We start from the raw sequence: 17,874 nt of genomic DNA, 5'->3' as shown, positions 1-17,874 counted from the left end.
TATATTCCAGGGGTTATATTCAGGTTTTTCAAACGGGTTATTGGTGTTTACATAGACGTGCTGATACTTTTGCGGATATTCTGGTTATAAAAGGGTTACTTGACTGCATGTAAACATACCCATTGTTCACAACATGTATGTTGACGCTGATATACATGCAACGGACACATTTGGTTGATTAATGACAACATTCTTCAATACTAATATTAACTTGTGAGCTGAAGGAAGGAGTTCACCAGGAGACTTCAGATGTCTTATGCAGAAGTATTTATTGCAGGCTTGATGCATCAAGGAGAAGCTGATGAGCAACACAATGTCCACAAGTGAACCAAGGTAGTGCTACACCAAATTCTGAAAATGCCCTTTCTAATGGGGTGTATTAATACCCTCAATATCACATTTTCCTTTCTACTCCTGAACTATTCCATATTACGGATAACCTCTACTTACCTTCTACATTTGTGGTACTCTATTGGATAGTCAAAACCAAACAACAGCCCCTACAGTACTTATGTATGCACTGACCACCAACCGTTTAACTGAGGACACTTTGACCTAATCCCTTATTAAAATGTGAACTCCAGCAATCCTCTTAGAATTGGTCTCGTCTATGTCTCTACAGTTTTTCTATAAGACCTTGGCTACCTCCGTAGTAAGAACAGGGGAGAGACCATTCTGCTGTCTGCTAGAATGGTCTCTAAATATTAGACAACTCTAATATTCTCTAAATATTATGTTAACGTTTCTCTGTCTGTGTTGTCCAACCTTGAGACCTTTGGGCGCCTAACTGTACAGAATGCCTGTGATAGAAAATTCCCTCACACAGGGGAAGCCTCCTCTTGACCACACCGTCTACACAGTTATCCCATTCACACACTCACTCACAAAAGAAAAACAATGAAAATGAATTACTCACACAGTTTTTTTTAATCCAGACTGAGATCATAACAGCATCATTATACATATAAAATCAGGGGTATTGGTGAGGCTAGTTCTTGTATTTTCAAAATAAACAGAGTTGAATAATGGCAGAGGGCCTGGGGAAGGAGCTGCATATTTGTGTACAAGTCATCAAATGACAAGTCATCATTGCAAGTTAGATCTAAACCCCTGCATCATAGAGCTCACATAAAATGTTTTATCAACTTAATCATTCAAAATTTCAAAAGCCACCACCAACGAAATATGTATTACATGTTAACAGAATTTCAGAAATAGCATGGTTTATAATGACATTTTAATCAGAAGAGAAATGTCTAATTCTTGATGTTCTGTGCAGACCCCATGTCTTCAATAATTCAGGTAACATGGGTCCACAGGCCAATGGAAACGGGGGGAATACCAGGGAATATTATACATGGATGGACAACAAGAATGTGACTGGAGCTGAAGCTTTTTAACTTAAACAGCAAATTAAATTTCATTGTGTTCTGTGTCCTTATTGAGTTATGTCTCATGAACTACAGCTCGACCAAGAGCAAATAGAGATGATTTCACAACTATCATCTAAAATAACAACAGGGGCTAGAAAGGCAAAAGCTGATGCTTAGCAAACAAATTCATTTACTGTTGTAGCTGAAGATAAATTCTGAAGTGATTCCTCTTTATTAGTGCTTTTTGTTAGTGAAATGTTTAGTCATTAGTCAGTCCATGACCTTGTAGCTTAAAGCCTGCTCAGAACAGAGAGTGGCACTGCAAAATTAATTCAAGATTTCTCCCAAAAACAAGGGCAGTTTTTTCAGCTGCTGACCACGTAGTACGTATATTGTGGAAGAAGGTTATATAAAACTTGATGAAGCAACATGGTTAATATCTTATGGCTTCCTACTTTTTTGTATGCTCTCCATTTGGTTCCCCACAAAGCTGTGCACTTCCACAACAACTTGGTAAACAAGTCTGCTGAAGTTGAGCAATGAACCAATTTTGTTCCAAAATGTGACCATTTCAATGTGGGCCTCAAGTCCATAGCACCCTGGTAGCTAGACCTTATGCGGAACCATCATACTTGAGGGTCCTTGCTGGAAATCACACAAACATTTTAGGCATTCTGGCATTCAGAAAATTTGTTAAATGACGAATGTTCAAAATACAAAATCACTGGAGCTGAATGCTGCCAGTAGTGACAGATGTCTTCCTTGCATCAGCCTGTGTCCCTACACCAGCACTGCTGAACATTATATGTAGGTTCATCACCAGTAGTATCAGCCTAAGTCATCTTTTGGGCAAATTATAAAAAAAAAAAAAAAAAAAAAAAAAAAAAAAAATTATGTGTCTCTTAGGAGACAATCTTCTGGTGAGTTCATGTTTTCAACACTATTCTGAACGCCTGAATGAGTGACTGATATGTTCCTGTTCCCTCTGACAGCCGCAGAAGACTGTGATATGTACGTAGGGTGATGGTGGATTTGGGCTACCTTGCAGAACCCTCAGTAACACTCACAACAGCTGTCCTTCCAGCAGAATATTCAGATTTTACACAAGAGGCTTGGTGCTATGTTGAACTGTAAGCACTTCAAAACCTCCATTTCAAGCAGCTGGTTCTGAAAAAGTTAATTCAGTTCTAGTGAGCACTGTTTATACTGTAGCTACAGATGCAGAGAGCAGCTGTGGTTGCCTATTTTTAGGCCTTTTATCATGTGATCACATCTTAATTTTTACATGATCTAGATAACAACTGGTGCTCATTTATAGTCTTTACTTTAAAGCCAGTTTTCCAAAGATACTGATTTAAACTATTTCTGAAAATAATCAAACTTGTTTTCTCATCACAATGATTTCGATGTCTTTTTATCTCAGGATAACAGTTTTTGTGGCTTCTACCATCATCTGCATCAAGAAAAAGAGCCAATGACAGAGGAGGAAGTAAGTAGACTCACGTGACAATTTTCAACTCCATTTACCCTCAGACAAGTATGTTACAATCATCTGCTAACAACTTGATACCTGGAGGTTGGTTTCATTGGAAATAACAATCACAATAAAAAAGTCTTACTGTTTTACTGCATTACTATTGCTTTTTTAAGCTTTCAGTGATTGCCAACCTCAGCTGCTGTCAACTTCTGTCAGCTGTGGAAAGTTTTAACTTTAATGAGAAACCTACAATTCAGCCAGGAGCATCTTGGAAGCATGACGTAATGCATGCATACAGTAGTATTCTGTGCAGGACACAGTTCACTGTGAGATATTATGCCCCAAAGACCACTGTAGCTCAGATCTAAAGGCTAACCTCACAAGCATGTGTAGAGATGATTAAAACAGTATAGTATACTGTCACCTTCATTCAAACATCTCTTACATGTGTTAACACAACCTAGAACATGGCAATATAAAGAATTTTTTTATAATCACGTTGGACAAATTAATGATTACACTAGTGATGCTTTAAATAAGAGAAAACAAATCATTAAAAATATTTTCTAGTTTTAGCTATAACTTCTGTCTTGAGTGCAAAGAATTAATGGACTAGTTAAATCAGAGCAGTGCATTTGTGGCCAACATCAGCAGTCAGTTATGAGCCAAACTCCACAGTTTCTTCTGTGATGGGCTTGAACTCGTAGTTCCCCCTCCCATCCATGTGGAGATAATACTTCATGACAGAAATTAAAAAGACAAATACTAAGTCAGTAAGAAAGATAGAAATAAAGATGACATCGAGTCCAAAACAGCTGAAACAGACACTGAAATCTGTCGATGCATATCTGTCAGGCAAACAATTTGTGCAACCTGTATTTGTTATATACGCAATCATACTATAGAGTGAAATGCTTAGTCACAGTCTCCATATAGTGTGTCTAGAGCACATAGATAAAAATGTTCAATATAAAAGAACTTTACAGAGAAACGAATAACACATACAGAAACATTAAAAGAATGGCTTAGCCAATCTCACAACCTGTCAGCAATGGGGCTGAGAACATTAAAATGCACAGAAATGAGAATGAAGAAACAAGGAAGGCATTGTGCTGCTTGGCCCTGCTATCTACAAAATATTTTAGATTTTTATTTGCCCCTCCCATTGCAGTTTGGGCCTCAGTATGCTTCAAGAGCTTGTCCAACAATTTCAATATCTTTCTGAAACACACTCAGAGATTGGTCAGGTGTGTGGAGGTGCAAAAGCTTTCATTTTCATTCTTTTTTTTCTATATATTCCATCACTTTTCATGTGTTGAACTAGGTGCAAGATAGCAAGCTTTTCACTTTTGACTTTAGACATGATCAATGACACACTGGATGAACTTTAAATAACAAGCATGCAGAGCGCTGACAGATGTGTTATTTTGACACAAGGCTAGGATTATAAAAGCTTGTAGCTTTCCATGCCATTATCCTGTGTTGTATATAACAGGTAAAACTACACTTCAAAAAACTGCTCAGAAGGAAACTTTTGTGACAAATAAAACAGACTGCAGTGAAATAACAGTAAATATGGCTGTGGAAATCTGAGGATTTCATTTGAAGTTACCAGAGCAGATATGACATTCAGCCATTACCTTGTGGTGCTTCCAAAGAGACTTTCTGTGAGACACTGTGAACAAGGTGATGCCCACCTGTGGAATAAAGAAAACACATGTAGTACTAAACTCAATACCAGTTCAACAAATTAAAAACCTTCAAAAACTCTACCCACAGGATGTGAGTTACTGCAATATTAAGCAGTTATTAATGCCTTAATCCTGAGACATTTGAATCAGCAAAAAGATTCTATAAATGGTGGCAACCTCAACTGCCCTCTAACATAGTGTACTGCCAAGTTGTACTGTGCACAGTAATATTTGATCTACTGCTCAATTGTCATAAACTCAAGAGGAAAGTCTGGCAATTACAAATGGTAAAGGAGAGAAAGGTGATTAAGTGCTCAAGTAGGGCAACAGGGGTTCAAAGCTGCAGTAAGTAACTTGTATAAAAGTGAAACATGTAATCTGTGGAAAAAAAGCGGCTCCATTGGTCCCACCTACTGCTCCTACTGCCATTTGCAATCTACTGCGCCAACCAATAAGAGTGTCTGACATCTGTCAATCACTACTAACACGAGACGAGGCCCAACGTAAATGCTGGTCAGGTGCGATAACTATAACTAAATATATAATGCAATATCGTTGACAAGTAAAAATGAGACTAAATGTGGCTTACAAAATAAAAACTCTACTAAAATGTCTCTTCATTTTCATTGACTAAAACGAAAAGAGACGAAATGTTCTAGCGTTATTTTGTCTCGCTTAGTCGCGTTATTATTATTTTGCAGTATTTCTGTTTCCTGTGTCTCACTTCAGGGCCCATAGATATGTATAGAAAGGCTAGATGTCTCAAGGCGGAGTTGGCGTCGTCGTCACTGGCGGCCATCTTAGGACAGGAGACTGCGCTGCTGCACCCTGTTGCTGTGGACGTAAGGTGAGTGATATACGCAAACTTAAATGCTCGTAACTCGCTGAATTCTTGACGGATTTACAAACGGTTTGGTTTATTACAAACCTTATTAACGTGGCTATGATTTATGCTGCTGCTGATGTTTAAATTGTAGCTTCACGTTTTGAGAAATGCTTCATATTGCACCGTAGCTGTGTGTTTCATGGCTGCCCTCAACTCAAAAGTGATACCAAAGTCGACATTTTCAATTATTAACAGGTTTCCTAAGACCAATAACGTTTCTTGACAACCTAATCTTTTGTCTAAATGTCATTTTGTGGACGTGGTTGTATTTATTTGCTGGCTAGCAGTGAAGAGGTCGTAAGTGAGTCACCAAGCAACTTATCATTTTCTTATGTCTAATTCTCAATATCTACATTGGCTACATATATTTGCATACATGCAGTACATAGAATCAAAATGATAATATATTTTATACTGTATTTTTGTCCATACCCTCAATGTTGAAGGAAATAAAGGTGGAAGGTTAACAATCATTTATATCTGACTACTATTTCTCCCATTTGTAAGGTTTCCCAAATGCAGCGAGCACAGGAGACAGTGAAAGCGTGCCCTGAGAAGGGATGGTTTCGTGGCTAACGATAGATCACTGCTCTGCAGTGAACACTTCAGCAATGAAGATTTTGACAGGACAGGGCAGACTGTCAGACTCAAAGCTGGAGCTGTTCCAACTATCTTCAACTTCCCTGTTCATCTTCAGAGGGTATGTGTATAATTGGCCAACTAGAATACAAGGTGTTAAAGATGGATACATCCATATTTAAATGTGATTTAATGTCACACTCTCTGCAAGTTTAGCAATACATAATGTGTATTACAGATCAATTGAATATTTAACTATTTTTTTCAGCCGGTAGCACCAAGAAGCACAACCGCTTCTAGAAGAGCAGGAGAAAACCTGCCCATGGACCCCCAGCAGGATCAACCTCCGCCTGATATTGTGAGTATTTGTACACATGAGGAATGTCACTAACTAATGAACTAACCCTAACCCTAATTAACTTCATTATATAATTATTTATTATTTATTGTATTTTTTTTTTTTTTAAAGCCACAGGCAGCCACTGGAGAGAGGCAAAGGAGTCGGAAGAGGAAGGCCCCTGACCACCAGTATGCATTCCCTTCCTCTCCAAAGGCTCTTAAGGCCAAACTTGATGCAGCCATGGCAACAGTGCGTAAACTTCAGCGGGAGAAGAGCAATGCCTTGGCAAGGGTGAGGAGGGCCAAGAAGAACATGAAGGCTCTTCTGGAGGAGCTGAAAGCCAAGAACCTCATCAATGAAGAGCTTTGATACTGATGGAAAGATAGTTTTGTGTCCAATTGTGTCTTAATGTTTTTTTGTTTTGTGTCCAATTGTGTCTTAATGTTTGGTTTTTTTTGTATTTGCTTGATTGCACATTTTGAACTGTTTTCTAATTGAGTGCATCTGGACCTAAGTAAAAAACAAACAAAAAAAACAAAGACCTATCTCTTATCTCTTATTTTACAGAATGGCAACTTGAGACAGATTTCTACAATAAATAAATTTACACATGTATTTAATAATGTAAATATTAGTAATAAACTAAATTGCACTATTTCATGTTTTATGTATCTTATAAATATTGACAACATCATTACTGTGTGTGTATGGGTATACCTATTACTTTACCTGTCTAGTCTACTTAATATTATACTATTTTCATAATAAACTCTGTGGTTATAATTATTCACAAGTATGCAGTTAAATAGCCACATCTCTGACGTTTATGACAAACCAAGCCATTTAAAAATCGGTTGAAAATTGAGCAAAATATGGTTATTTCAGCACTACATGCACAATTGACTTTAATGTTATGACTGGACCAGCGGTCCTGTCCCAAGATGGCCGCCGTGTGACGACGTCAGTCCCCATTGGCTCACAGCGCCGGTAAGCTATCTAGCCTTTCTATACATATCTATGTCAGGGGCTGCATCAGGTCGCACTGCGCAGTCACAGGGGACGTCACGGCATTAGTTCCTACTCGCGGCATTATGTATAAGATGCAGCTGCGGTAGGTTAACGTTAACAACAGACAACCGACACGGGACCGATGGTCGGCCGGTCAGCCGGCTTTGGTTGGTAAAATAGATATGTTGTACACTCAGAGTGTCTTTGTGTCTGGAATGGATGTATTCTTGAGTCTATAAGGTAACAATATGATAATAAGACAACCTCCTTTGAATTGTGAAACGGGTTTGACCAAAGGAAAATTTTGGTTTCGTCTATAATACTAGATACTTTATTGACTGGGTTAAATAGAATTGCATTACTAAAAAGAGACTTCAATTTTCTTTGACTAAAACTAGACTAAAATGTCATCAGTTTTCCTCGACTAAAACTAGACGAAAATAGTCACGGATAATTCTGACTAAAATAAGACTAAAATGCTCAGACTTTTAGTCGACTGAAACTTGAGTAGACTAAAAAGAGTATGAACGTGACTAAAACTGATAAAAACTAAAATGACAGCTTGACACAAAGACTACACAGGCCGCCAAAAACAACACTACTCACACGATGCGAACCACCCCCTCCCTCCGCTCATGCTGCCGGCTGCTGCTCAGTCAAACCGCTCTGTGAGCGGCGTCAGAAGGCTAGTGAAAGCTATGGCAGAGCAACAGCCAACTGCAAAGGAGAAACAGCTCATACCGCCGCTGCGAACAACAGTATATATGGCTAAGACAACCATAAAGCTAATATGGTGATTGTTACAGTAACACCCCGCAGTACGTACGGTATGTTAGCGACTGTGATGCAGTGGCTGGGCAGAGTTAGCTTGTTTCTGACACTACGGCTAACGTCACTAAAGACAAACGGCAGCCGCACAGACACTGCAGGGAGGAGGGGCTTGGAAACAGCAGCCGCACAGACACCGCAGGGAGGAGGGGCTTGGAGGCATGACAGGAGTGCAGCCATAGACATAATAGTCCGCCATGTTGTTGAGTGACGCTGCGATCAGCTGTGCACAGGTTTGATACTTGCACGTGACCGTCCCGAAATCATAGACATAATATACGTAGACGCCTCATTGACTGACGCTTCCTATTGGAGCTGACGTTCAGCGCGGCTGCCATCTTGGATGGGTCTCCCATGCGTCCCCAGTGCATTTATTTCTATGAAGGAAGGTGTATATCCAGCTACAATTATCATCATAACTCCTCTAATTTTAACCCGATTTTCACACGGTTTGGTTTGTTACAAACGTCAGAGATGTAGTTATGATACAGGACGGTGTCACACATTAAAAACAAATGCTTTCATGCCGAAATACTGTCTTTGTTAAAGAGCATAATACAGACATATGGTATGGCCCATTAATAAATGTATAAATGAATTAATTTTAGATTTTAATAAAGAAACAGTTTGATTGTTCATTTGATTTCTCTCTCTCTCTCACACACACACACGCGCACACACACACAATCATGGCCCTTCTGTACACACCAATAACACAAGAATTTCTTCATTTTTGTTTTTGTGCGCTGAGTTTATTTAATGTAAAGTTAAGCACAGGCACATGCACGCGTGCGTGCGCATACAACACACGCACAAAAACCAGACATCTCGCATAACCTGTTGACATGCGTATTAAACTTTGAGTAAGTTTTTATACTCATTTGTGTTGGAATAAAACTTCACCAAAACAAACTGTCGAAACGAGGATCATCATGTGTGTCGGCCCACAGTCCACTGCTGCTTTCAAACACACACACACACACACACACACACACACACACACACACACACACACACACACACACACACACACACACACACACACACACACACACACACACACACACACACACACACCGTCTGGCGTGTCTAAATTTAAACAACTGTTCACAGCTTTAGGATGACAAAGATTCCATAATAGCCTGGACTGAAACTGCTGATGTTTGTGATATATACTGATTTTAACACATACATACATACAAAGCTCCCATATATTCCTGCTCAGTACAGTTTTTCCTTCTTTCTTTTTTTTTAAGGCCTGGAAAAGTTAGCTTTAAAAGTCCAGGTCATTCCAGCGTCTTACACTACCCTGTTAAGCTTGTAACTGGGGCTGGGAAACTAAATAAAATAAAATAAATAAATAAAATAGGGGCATTGTTGCACTCTTTACGTTGACTTCAGTTGGCTTTGGTGTTAGCGGAGACCCACCCAATATGGCGGCGACGCTGGATTACGCTCCAGCACGTAATGAGGCGTCTATGTTTATTATGTCTATGAGTGCAGCAGAGAGGGAGGGGGAGTGACGTGGAACTTGTCCATCCATCCATCCATTATCTTCCGCTTATCCGGGGCCGGGTTGCGGGGGGAGCAGTCTGAGCAGGGACGCCCAGACTTCCCTCTCCCCGGACACTTCCTCCAACTCTTCCGGGGGGATCCCGAGGCGTTCCCAGGCCAGCCGAGTGACGTAGTCACCCCAGCGTGTCCTGGGTCTTCCCCGGGGCCTCCTCCCGGTGGGACATGCCTGGAACACCTCCCTAGGGAGGCGTCCAGGGGGCATCCGATAGAGATGCCCGAGCCACCTCAGCTGACTCCTCTCGATGCGGAGGAGCAGCGACTCTACTCTGAGCTCCTCCCGGGTGACAGAGCTCCTCACCCTATCTCTAAGGGAGCGCTCCGCCACCCTGCGGAGGAAACTCATTTCAGCCGCTTGTATCCGGGACCTCGTTCTTTCGGTCATGACCCAAAGTTCATGACCATAGGTGAGGGTAGGAACGTAGATTGACCGGTAAATCGAGAGCTTCGCCTTTCGGCTCAGCTCCTTCTTTACCACGACAGACCGATACAGCGACCGCATTACTGCAGCCGCTGCACCGATCCGCCTGTCAATCTCACGCTCCATCCTTCCCTCACTCGTGAACAGGATCCCAACGTGGAACTTGTGTTGGTTCAAATTTTCAGGCTAAGCCTGCTCTCTTCTCGATCTTTTACCTACTGCAGCTTTAAGGAAAAACATTTTAGAGAACAGTAAAAATGTTTTAGAACACTGTGGATTGTCTAATAGGGCTTCCATTATGAAGTATTTACCAGTTGTCCTTAGAGCAGTTTTCATTGACAAAATATTACTAGTTACTTCTACTTGAGAAGCTGGTGGAAAAAGTCTTTGTTGACTGTTTTAATTTTTGTTTCACTGTATGACTTGTTCTGCCAGAGTCACTGAACAATAACAGACAGCCATTCCTCGTGCAATGGCAGAGAATATCTAACACAACAGGAGGTAATCTGCTTGCACTTAACATGTCAGTCATTTCTTATTGCTCACTGACAAGGATGGTATTTTTGAAGACGATGTGTTAAGGTACTTTTCCCAGCTGAGACCAGGCGTAAACCATGTTTTTGCAGAGATGTACTATGTTTGTGTGTATGATGTGTGATTGAATCGTACCGTCCTGCAGTGGCTGTAGATGTAATCCTCCACATCTACACTCACTGCACTGGTGCACTCATCCAGAATGGCAAACTGGGGCTTGTGGTAGAACAGTCTGGCCATCTACATACATGAACAGACAGACAAACTCACGATGACTTATTCATCATTGACAACCAGAATCAATACCAATGCAATGCAGCAGTCAGTAGCAGTCCTTGAAATAATTTGAAAAGCTGTTGCATCAGGTGACCTGAATGATCAGTTCATGTATTTGCACGTTTAACAGTTTCTCTTTGGTGCTCAGAAAAAAAAAAACACTGCTACAGGCCTCACTCAACCAAGGCTGGCATGGCCTACATTCAAACCCATTTGTGAAGCGAGGTTTAAAGTGTGCAAAACATTTCAAATTTATGTGTGGGGACAGTCTAGCCTCTCTCTCACCGCTATATCCATATTTCATACATTGTCATTGTTTAATCTATGTTGAGTCCCATGTGTGATTGGAAAAGAGGCTGCATCTGTAGGACAAAACTTTTCATTTCACTTTCGCTGGTCATAACATGATCTGTGACTCTAATATGGCTCTGAGTAGCTTGTCAAGTCCACCCATGTGGTTATTGAGATGCACTCTGCTTCTCTGAGGCTCTGTGTCACTTAAGTTTCTGTCTCTTGGTACAGAGCTGATGTCACTGTGCGACTTAAGTGTGATCTTGATGGAATTGTACACTTTAGCTCCAATGTGTTGATAAATCCCTGACATGTATCGTTGTCGACCACAGAATAAGGCCTTAAGTCTTTATATTCACCAATTCATCTTGTAATTTTAGCAGTGCTTGGTTTGCACACAAAGGTGATGGGAGTCTGTTTTCATGGCTACTATGATTGGCCCTCTGCTGTTCAAACAAAAACAATACAATTTTTCGACAGAGAGAGAGAGAGACCATGTAATGTCACAGTAGATAGCGTCACAGTCCCATGACAGCATAGACCAGGGGTCGGGAACCCGCGGCTCCGGAGCCGCATGCGGCTCTTTCATCCTTATGTTGCGGCTCTGCGTGGCTTGGGAAAATAAATGTGTCCGATTGAAGTGTATGTTATTTGTCTCAAAAACGTGTATCATGTCTTCTTATTAAGTCAAAGTTTTTAACTTCTTCCTTCAGACCTTGTGCAATTTTGGTGATCAGCATTCGCGTTCTTCAGGAGACGTTGACAGCACTTAACGTGTCAGCAGGCAGATTTGACAGCCGGCATGCGCGGAAAGCCCAGCGACACCAAAACTGCACAATATCAGAACAAAGTATCTTATTTGTATTTGTTTGTTTGTTTAATTGTAGTTGTAAATTGTTAGATTATTGTGATCTCGAAATATTAAAATAAACCTGGCTGACATAGCCGACAGAGATATATGGGTGTCTAAGTTTAAACGCCTGAGAGATGATCTTGAAGATGTTTCCCGTCAGAAGGCCACTCTTGCTCAGAATCACAAATGGAGTGATATTGAGAACCTTCAAAGACCGGACAAACTTGTATTTGAAACATGGAATGCCATCCCCGACACCTACAAAAACATGAAGAAATATGCATTCGGAGTCCTGTCGATCTTTGGATCCACATATTCATGTGAGCAGCTATTCTCCACCTTGAACTATGTTAAAAACAAACACCGCTCACGCCTCACAGATGGCAGCTTACAGTCCTGCGTAAAGATGAAAGTGACTTCCTACAGCCCTGATTTGCAGACGCTGTGCGCAGAGGTTCAGGAGCAGAAGTCCCATTAACCAGGTAAAATAAATATTCAGGCAGTTATTTTGCAAATATTTATTTTCATTGTTCAGTGAAATAGTGCTCTTTTTTCCATTGTATTTTTAAATTCAGGTCAAGGCTCCGCTACACGCTCCGAAAGCCCAAAGGATGACGGCTCACGGAATTTTTGTTTGCTAGATGGATAATTTAAGTTCAGCTTTTTAATTCATTTGAAAGAGACCTTCAACTCTGCGATTTTTATTTTTTTTGTAAGAGTTCAAAATGTGTTCATTTAATAAATAAAATTTAATTTTCTGAAACATGGATGGACTGCATGGATTTCATAAGCAACACTATTTTACAAGTGTAAAGATATATATGTATAGGCTAACATCTTCATTTCAGATGCCAAAAAGTGTTTGCGGCTCCCAGTGTTGTCTTTTCCGTGGAAACCGGGTTGAAATGGCTCTTTGAGTGTTAAAGGTTGCCGACCCCTGGCATAGACCCTAGTTTCTATGGTGATATTGCAAGATTTGATGCATTGGTACATCCATACATTCCATTCCAGTGAATCACTGGCCCCCACCCCCCAAATTTACATCTGATTGACATTTAAAATGACCAACCCTAGATTGTTATTTTGACACGATTGACGATTTCCCATATATGATTGAGAAAAAAAATAAAATAATATGTGTGTGTGTGTGTGTGTGTGTGTGTGTGTGTGTGTGTATATATATATATATATATATAAAAAATAATTTTAATTTCATTTTCACAGACTGACACATGACCCACAGTGCCAGGGTCTGCTCAACATTTTTCCTCACCACTGTTGCCAAGTGCCAGCTCATGGGGGGATTGTTGGGTCTCTGCAGATTACAAGTATGGTCATGACCTGTTCCACATGTTAAGTGTTCTGAGACAATTTCTGTTATGATTTAGCACTATATAAATAAAACTGAATTGAAATGACCATTTCATTTTATTTTTCAAGACTTAATCTGCTCTAAAGTGAACAATATTCAAATGCAATAAGCAAAGCCGCACCCCCAGTGTATTGTATTCACATTTACATGTCATCACTTCTCTTAAGTGGACAAATTGAATAAGACAATGCAACTTTCTAACAACCTTAAAATGAAAACGTAATTAAACATTTCATTTTCAATGCAGTGTTTCCCACACGTTCATTTATTTGTGGCGGCCCGCCACGAATAAATTTTAGCCGCCACAAATACATTTTTCGGCTTTTGACTTGACCTCGCCTCCGGACTGTTTGCTTTGAGAATGTCGCGTGTCGTTACAATTCTGGCGCACTGGGTGGCGGTATGCATTGTAACGCCGCCTATAAATTAATAAGACGCAGAAGAAAAGGTCGTGGTGGAAGACTCCTGGCTCGAACGACGAAGGTAAGACGAGCCAGTACAAAGTGGTCAGATAAGCCCAAAAGTGGTCCGAACAACTCTAACTCATTATGTTATATCAGCCTGTGTCTGTATCATACCTGGAAGCTGAGACATGTGCAGAGACATTAACTGTTAGTGTATGTTAGCCGACAGGCATCAGAGCTGCTGCCGTAATCTTAATCTCTGCTCATTAGTAATTAACTTGGATGTTCACTCCTTTACACAGATGAGTATAGAAAAATATTTTCTAAAGAAGAAAAGACCTCGTCTTGAAGAGGAGGTAGGTTCCGGACCTCACGGGGTATTATCAAAACGGTATAAGACGCTTAAGGAACGCATGGAGTAGTGACAAGTCTTCCATCAGTGTGAAATGTATTTGCTTTCAATATTTCCAGGCTTCAACTAGCACCGCAGCTGTGGCAGCAGATGCAGCTGCGGCAGAGAGAGAGAGAGATGCGGCAGAGAGAGGGAGAGAGGAGGAGGAGGAGGAAGGGATAGTAGTAGCGGGTAACGTTACGCAGGGAGATGTAGGGGAGGAAGCAGGCAGCAGGCAGTGGTTCCAGCTAGGGTGGAGATATTTTCACATTTTATGACTTTATTTTTTACACATTAATCCTTAGGTAAAAACTGACCTCAGAAACCACTTGGGAGGTGAACACCTGGCTGCCTGCCTGAGAATTTCCATCAATGGACCTGACCCTGAGGACTTCCCTTACGATAAGGCCTTGGAGTATTTCTTTAGGAAACCCAGAAGAATTGGTTGCTCAGATAAAGAGTGCAAACTTTGCAACCACTAGTGATGTAAATGTCTCTATAAATGTAAATATACTTGTATATCTAGTACAAACTAAATAAATAATCCAGTAAAAACTAAATACAAGCTATTATTCATATCTTTTATTACTATGTATATCTATTAATCTTAACCCACCCACCCGCTCTTTTCGTTGTCTTGGCCTTTTGCTTTTTGTGTATAAAAACAGTTTAAAACACTTTGATTTAAATAAATAACTAATTTCAACCATTTCCACCGGTTGGTTTTTGGTCACTTCCTTTCCCTAGCGAGCTGGGTTGTAACACTGATCCAGTCACATGTACATTACAATGTACCATCTCAACAGGAGTCCTTCCCACCCACCTACCCACCAGTAAGAAAACAAAGTTAAACATAATACTTGTTTGACAGGTTAAGATGAAGTTCCTTCATCCATGCCGAGAATTTGACAAGGCGTGATGATATCTGTGCCGAGACTGTGGGGTCATCTGGCGGGAATGAAAGGAGGAGCTGGGTATCGTCAGCATATGAATGGTATGAAAAGCCATGTGAGCGGATGACTGCACCAAGTGCAGTAGTGTACTGTATACTGAAAAGAGAAGGGGTCCAAGCACTGACCCTTGAGGTACCCCTGTGGGCAAGCAGTGGGACAGGATCTCCCTGAGAGCTAGGACTCAAAGCAGCAGAGAGCAGATCCTGAGAAGCCAAGCTCAGTGAGTCTGGAGAGGAGGATTTGGTGGTTAACAGTGTCAAAGGCAGCCAAGGTCGAGCAGTAGTAGAACAGAGGACTGACCAGTAGCTCTAGCTGATCATAGTGTTTCCACTACAGATAAGAGCGCAGTCTCCGTACACTGTCTGCGTGTGAAACTGGATTGGTTAGGATCATGCAGGTTATTCTCAGAAAGGAATTCAGGGACTTGATTGAAGACTGTGGACCCAATAGTGAGGAGTGAAACCGGCCTGTAAGTTGAAATGGGTTGAGAGTAGGTTTCTTTAGCAGTGGGAGTTATCTTTGATCAAGACATGTCCTTTCACTCCCATGTAAAACAAATTTCAAGGACCTTTTTTCCCTACGTAACATTGCGAAAATCAGGCACATCTGGTCTCAAAATGATGCAAAAAAACTAGTCCATGCATTCGTAACTTCCAGGTTGGATTAGTGCAATTCTTTACAATCAGGATGCCTAAATTCTTTGCTGAATATTCTCCAGTTGCTCCAGAATGCTGCAGCACGTGTTCTGAAAAAACACGTGGAAGAGAGATCATATTTCTCCGATATTGGCCACTCTGCACTGGCTCCCTGTAAACTTTTGAATGGAATTTAAAATCCTCCTCCTTACTTACAAACCCATAAATGGTCAGGCACCATCTTATCTTAAAGAGCTCATAGTACCTTATTACCCCACTAGAACACTGCATTCCCAGAATGCAGGCTTACTTATGGTTCCTAACGTCTCCAAAAGCAGAACAGGAGCCAGAGCATTTAGCTATTAAGCTCCTCTCCTGTGGAACCATCTTCCATTCTTTGTCCAGGAGGCAGACACTGTCTCTACATTTAAGAGTAGGCTTAAAACTTTCCTTTTTGATAAAGATTATAGCTAGGGCTGGCTGAGGCTTGCCCTAGATCAGCCCCTAGTTATGCTGCTTTAGCAGTTGACTGTCCGGGGACCTTCAAAGATACACCAAGTTTCTCTGTTCTTCTCTCCCTCTCCATCTGCATGCTTCCATGTCCTACCATGGTGTGTTACTAACTTGGCTTCTTCCCCGGAGTCTCTGTGCTTTGTTGTCTCTCAGGTTCCCATGGAAAGTAGCTGAATCTGGATTGTGGATTACAGCTACGTCTCCTGTCATGGCCCTGCCTGACAGCCACTGCAACTGCTACTACTATTATTACATCCACTGTCATTATGATTGCATTTCTGTCTGTCTCTCTCTCTCTCTCTGATTGCATTTCTGTCTGTCTGTCTCTGTCTGTCTCACTCTCTCACCCAACTGGTCGAGGCAGATGGCCACCTACCAAGAAAAGGAAGTTTTTCCTTGCCACTGACGCCAAGTGCTTGGCCTGTTAACAGCCTAGATCCAACTATAAGCCAGAAATAACGAAAGAAAACACTCACTGACCGATTGCCAACTCCTACATTCCACAGCCAAGCTTGTTCTGTTTAATAGCTTAGCTCAGTCTCTCTTTTTAAGAGTTTTTAGTGAAAATCCCACCTCTTCAGGATTTCCACAGCAAAGCAACACAGAGGGCGTGACCCACGTCAGCTGACCCCCCTCACCTCTTCATTAAAAAAACATTAATACATTGTAAAAAAAAATGTTAGACTTAAGCTCTACAAGTCTCTCACTTTCATATTTAAGAATTGTTTCCAATACACAAAACCATTTCCTTTCCTTTCATTTCATTATAGTACAATATTTTGTATTGTCTGTAACTTGATACCATTGTTGGGAGCGGAACAGTGATTCAGTAGTTCACATTGTCACACCAAGAACGTCCAGCCAGCTGCACTGAATTTTAACTTTCTGTGTGAAGTTGCATGTTCTGCATGACCGTCTCACTTTCCTCACACAGTCTTAAAACATGAAGGTTAAGTAAATCTGCAACACATCGTCAGCTGTAGGTATGAGGATCATGTTGCAGGATTTTATATTAAGGCATTATGTTAAAGGAAATTACACTGGAACTATAAATGTCTTATTACACTGAAACTATGATGTCATTATACTGGAAATATGATGTGTAACTTTAAATCATGCATAAGTTGAGTAATCACAGCCCATGAAGCCAGAAAGGTTGTAAAATGCAAAAACAGAAAATAAAGACAAACCCTAGGTATGCCTCGGCATACCTGGCCTTTTAAAAAAGCAAAGCAGCTGCAGTTTGCTATGATTATCCACAGGTGGCTAGGAGAGTTCCACTATCCCTCTCCCTACCACTGGTAGTCTGGAGAGCTTCACTGGCCATCCTGAAAATGCAAGCTAGAAGCTATCCGCCACAGGTAGAACTGAAACGGCCTTGACTGCCAGAGATAAGATTCTAATGGTGGCACAACTGCGTCTGGTAAGTGTAAAAAATGGGTCGAGGTTTCTCAGAATAGGAGAATGCTGAGTCTGT

The 17,874-nt window shown here is 40.9% G+C and overlaps 1 protein-coding gene across 3 annotated transcripts in view; it reads right to left on the bottom strand.

Moving 5' to 3' along the window:
- Positions 1-2,264: 2,264 nt before the first annotated feature.
- Positions 2,265-17,874, bottom strand: part of LOC139346953 (ATP-binding cassette sub-family D member 3-like) — a 62,065-nt gene continuing 46,455 nt past the window's right edge. For all 3 annotated transcript variants that reach the window (XM_070986338.1, XM_070986340.1, XM_070986339.1), the window contains 4 exons: positions 10,845-10,949; positions 4,491-4,547; positions 2,920-3,586; positions 2,265-2,783 (listed from right to left, as the gene is read on the bottom strand). In XM_070986338.1, the coding sequence (XP_070842439.1) occupies positions 3,509-3,586; positions 4,491-4,547; positions 10,845-10,949 (240 nt within the window). In that variant the 3' untranslated portion in view covers positions 2,265-2,783; positions 2,920-3,508. The remainder of the gene's footprint in view (positions 2,784-2,919; positions 3,587-4,490; positions 4,548-10,844; positions 10,950-17,874) is intronic.

This window comes from Chaetodon trifascialis, chromosome 18 (genome assembly GCF_039877785.1).
Source record: "Chaetodon trifascialis isolate fChaTrf1 chromosome 18, fChaTrf1.hap1, whole genome shotgun sequence".
NCBI lineage: Eukaryota > Metazoa > Chordata > Actinopteri > Chaetodontiformes > Chaetodontidae > Chaetodon > Chaetodon trifascialis.
Note: the sequence above shows the minus strand (reverse complement) of the source record. Positions and strands in the feature narration are given on the sequence as shown.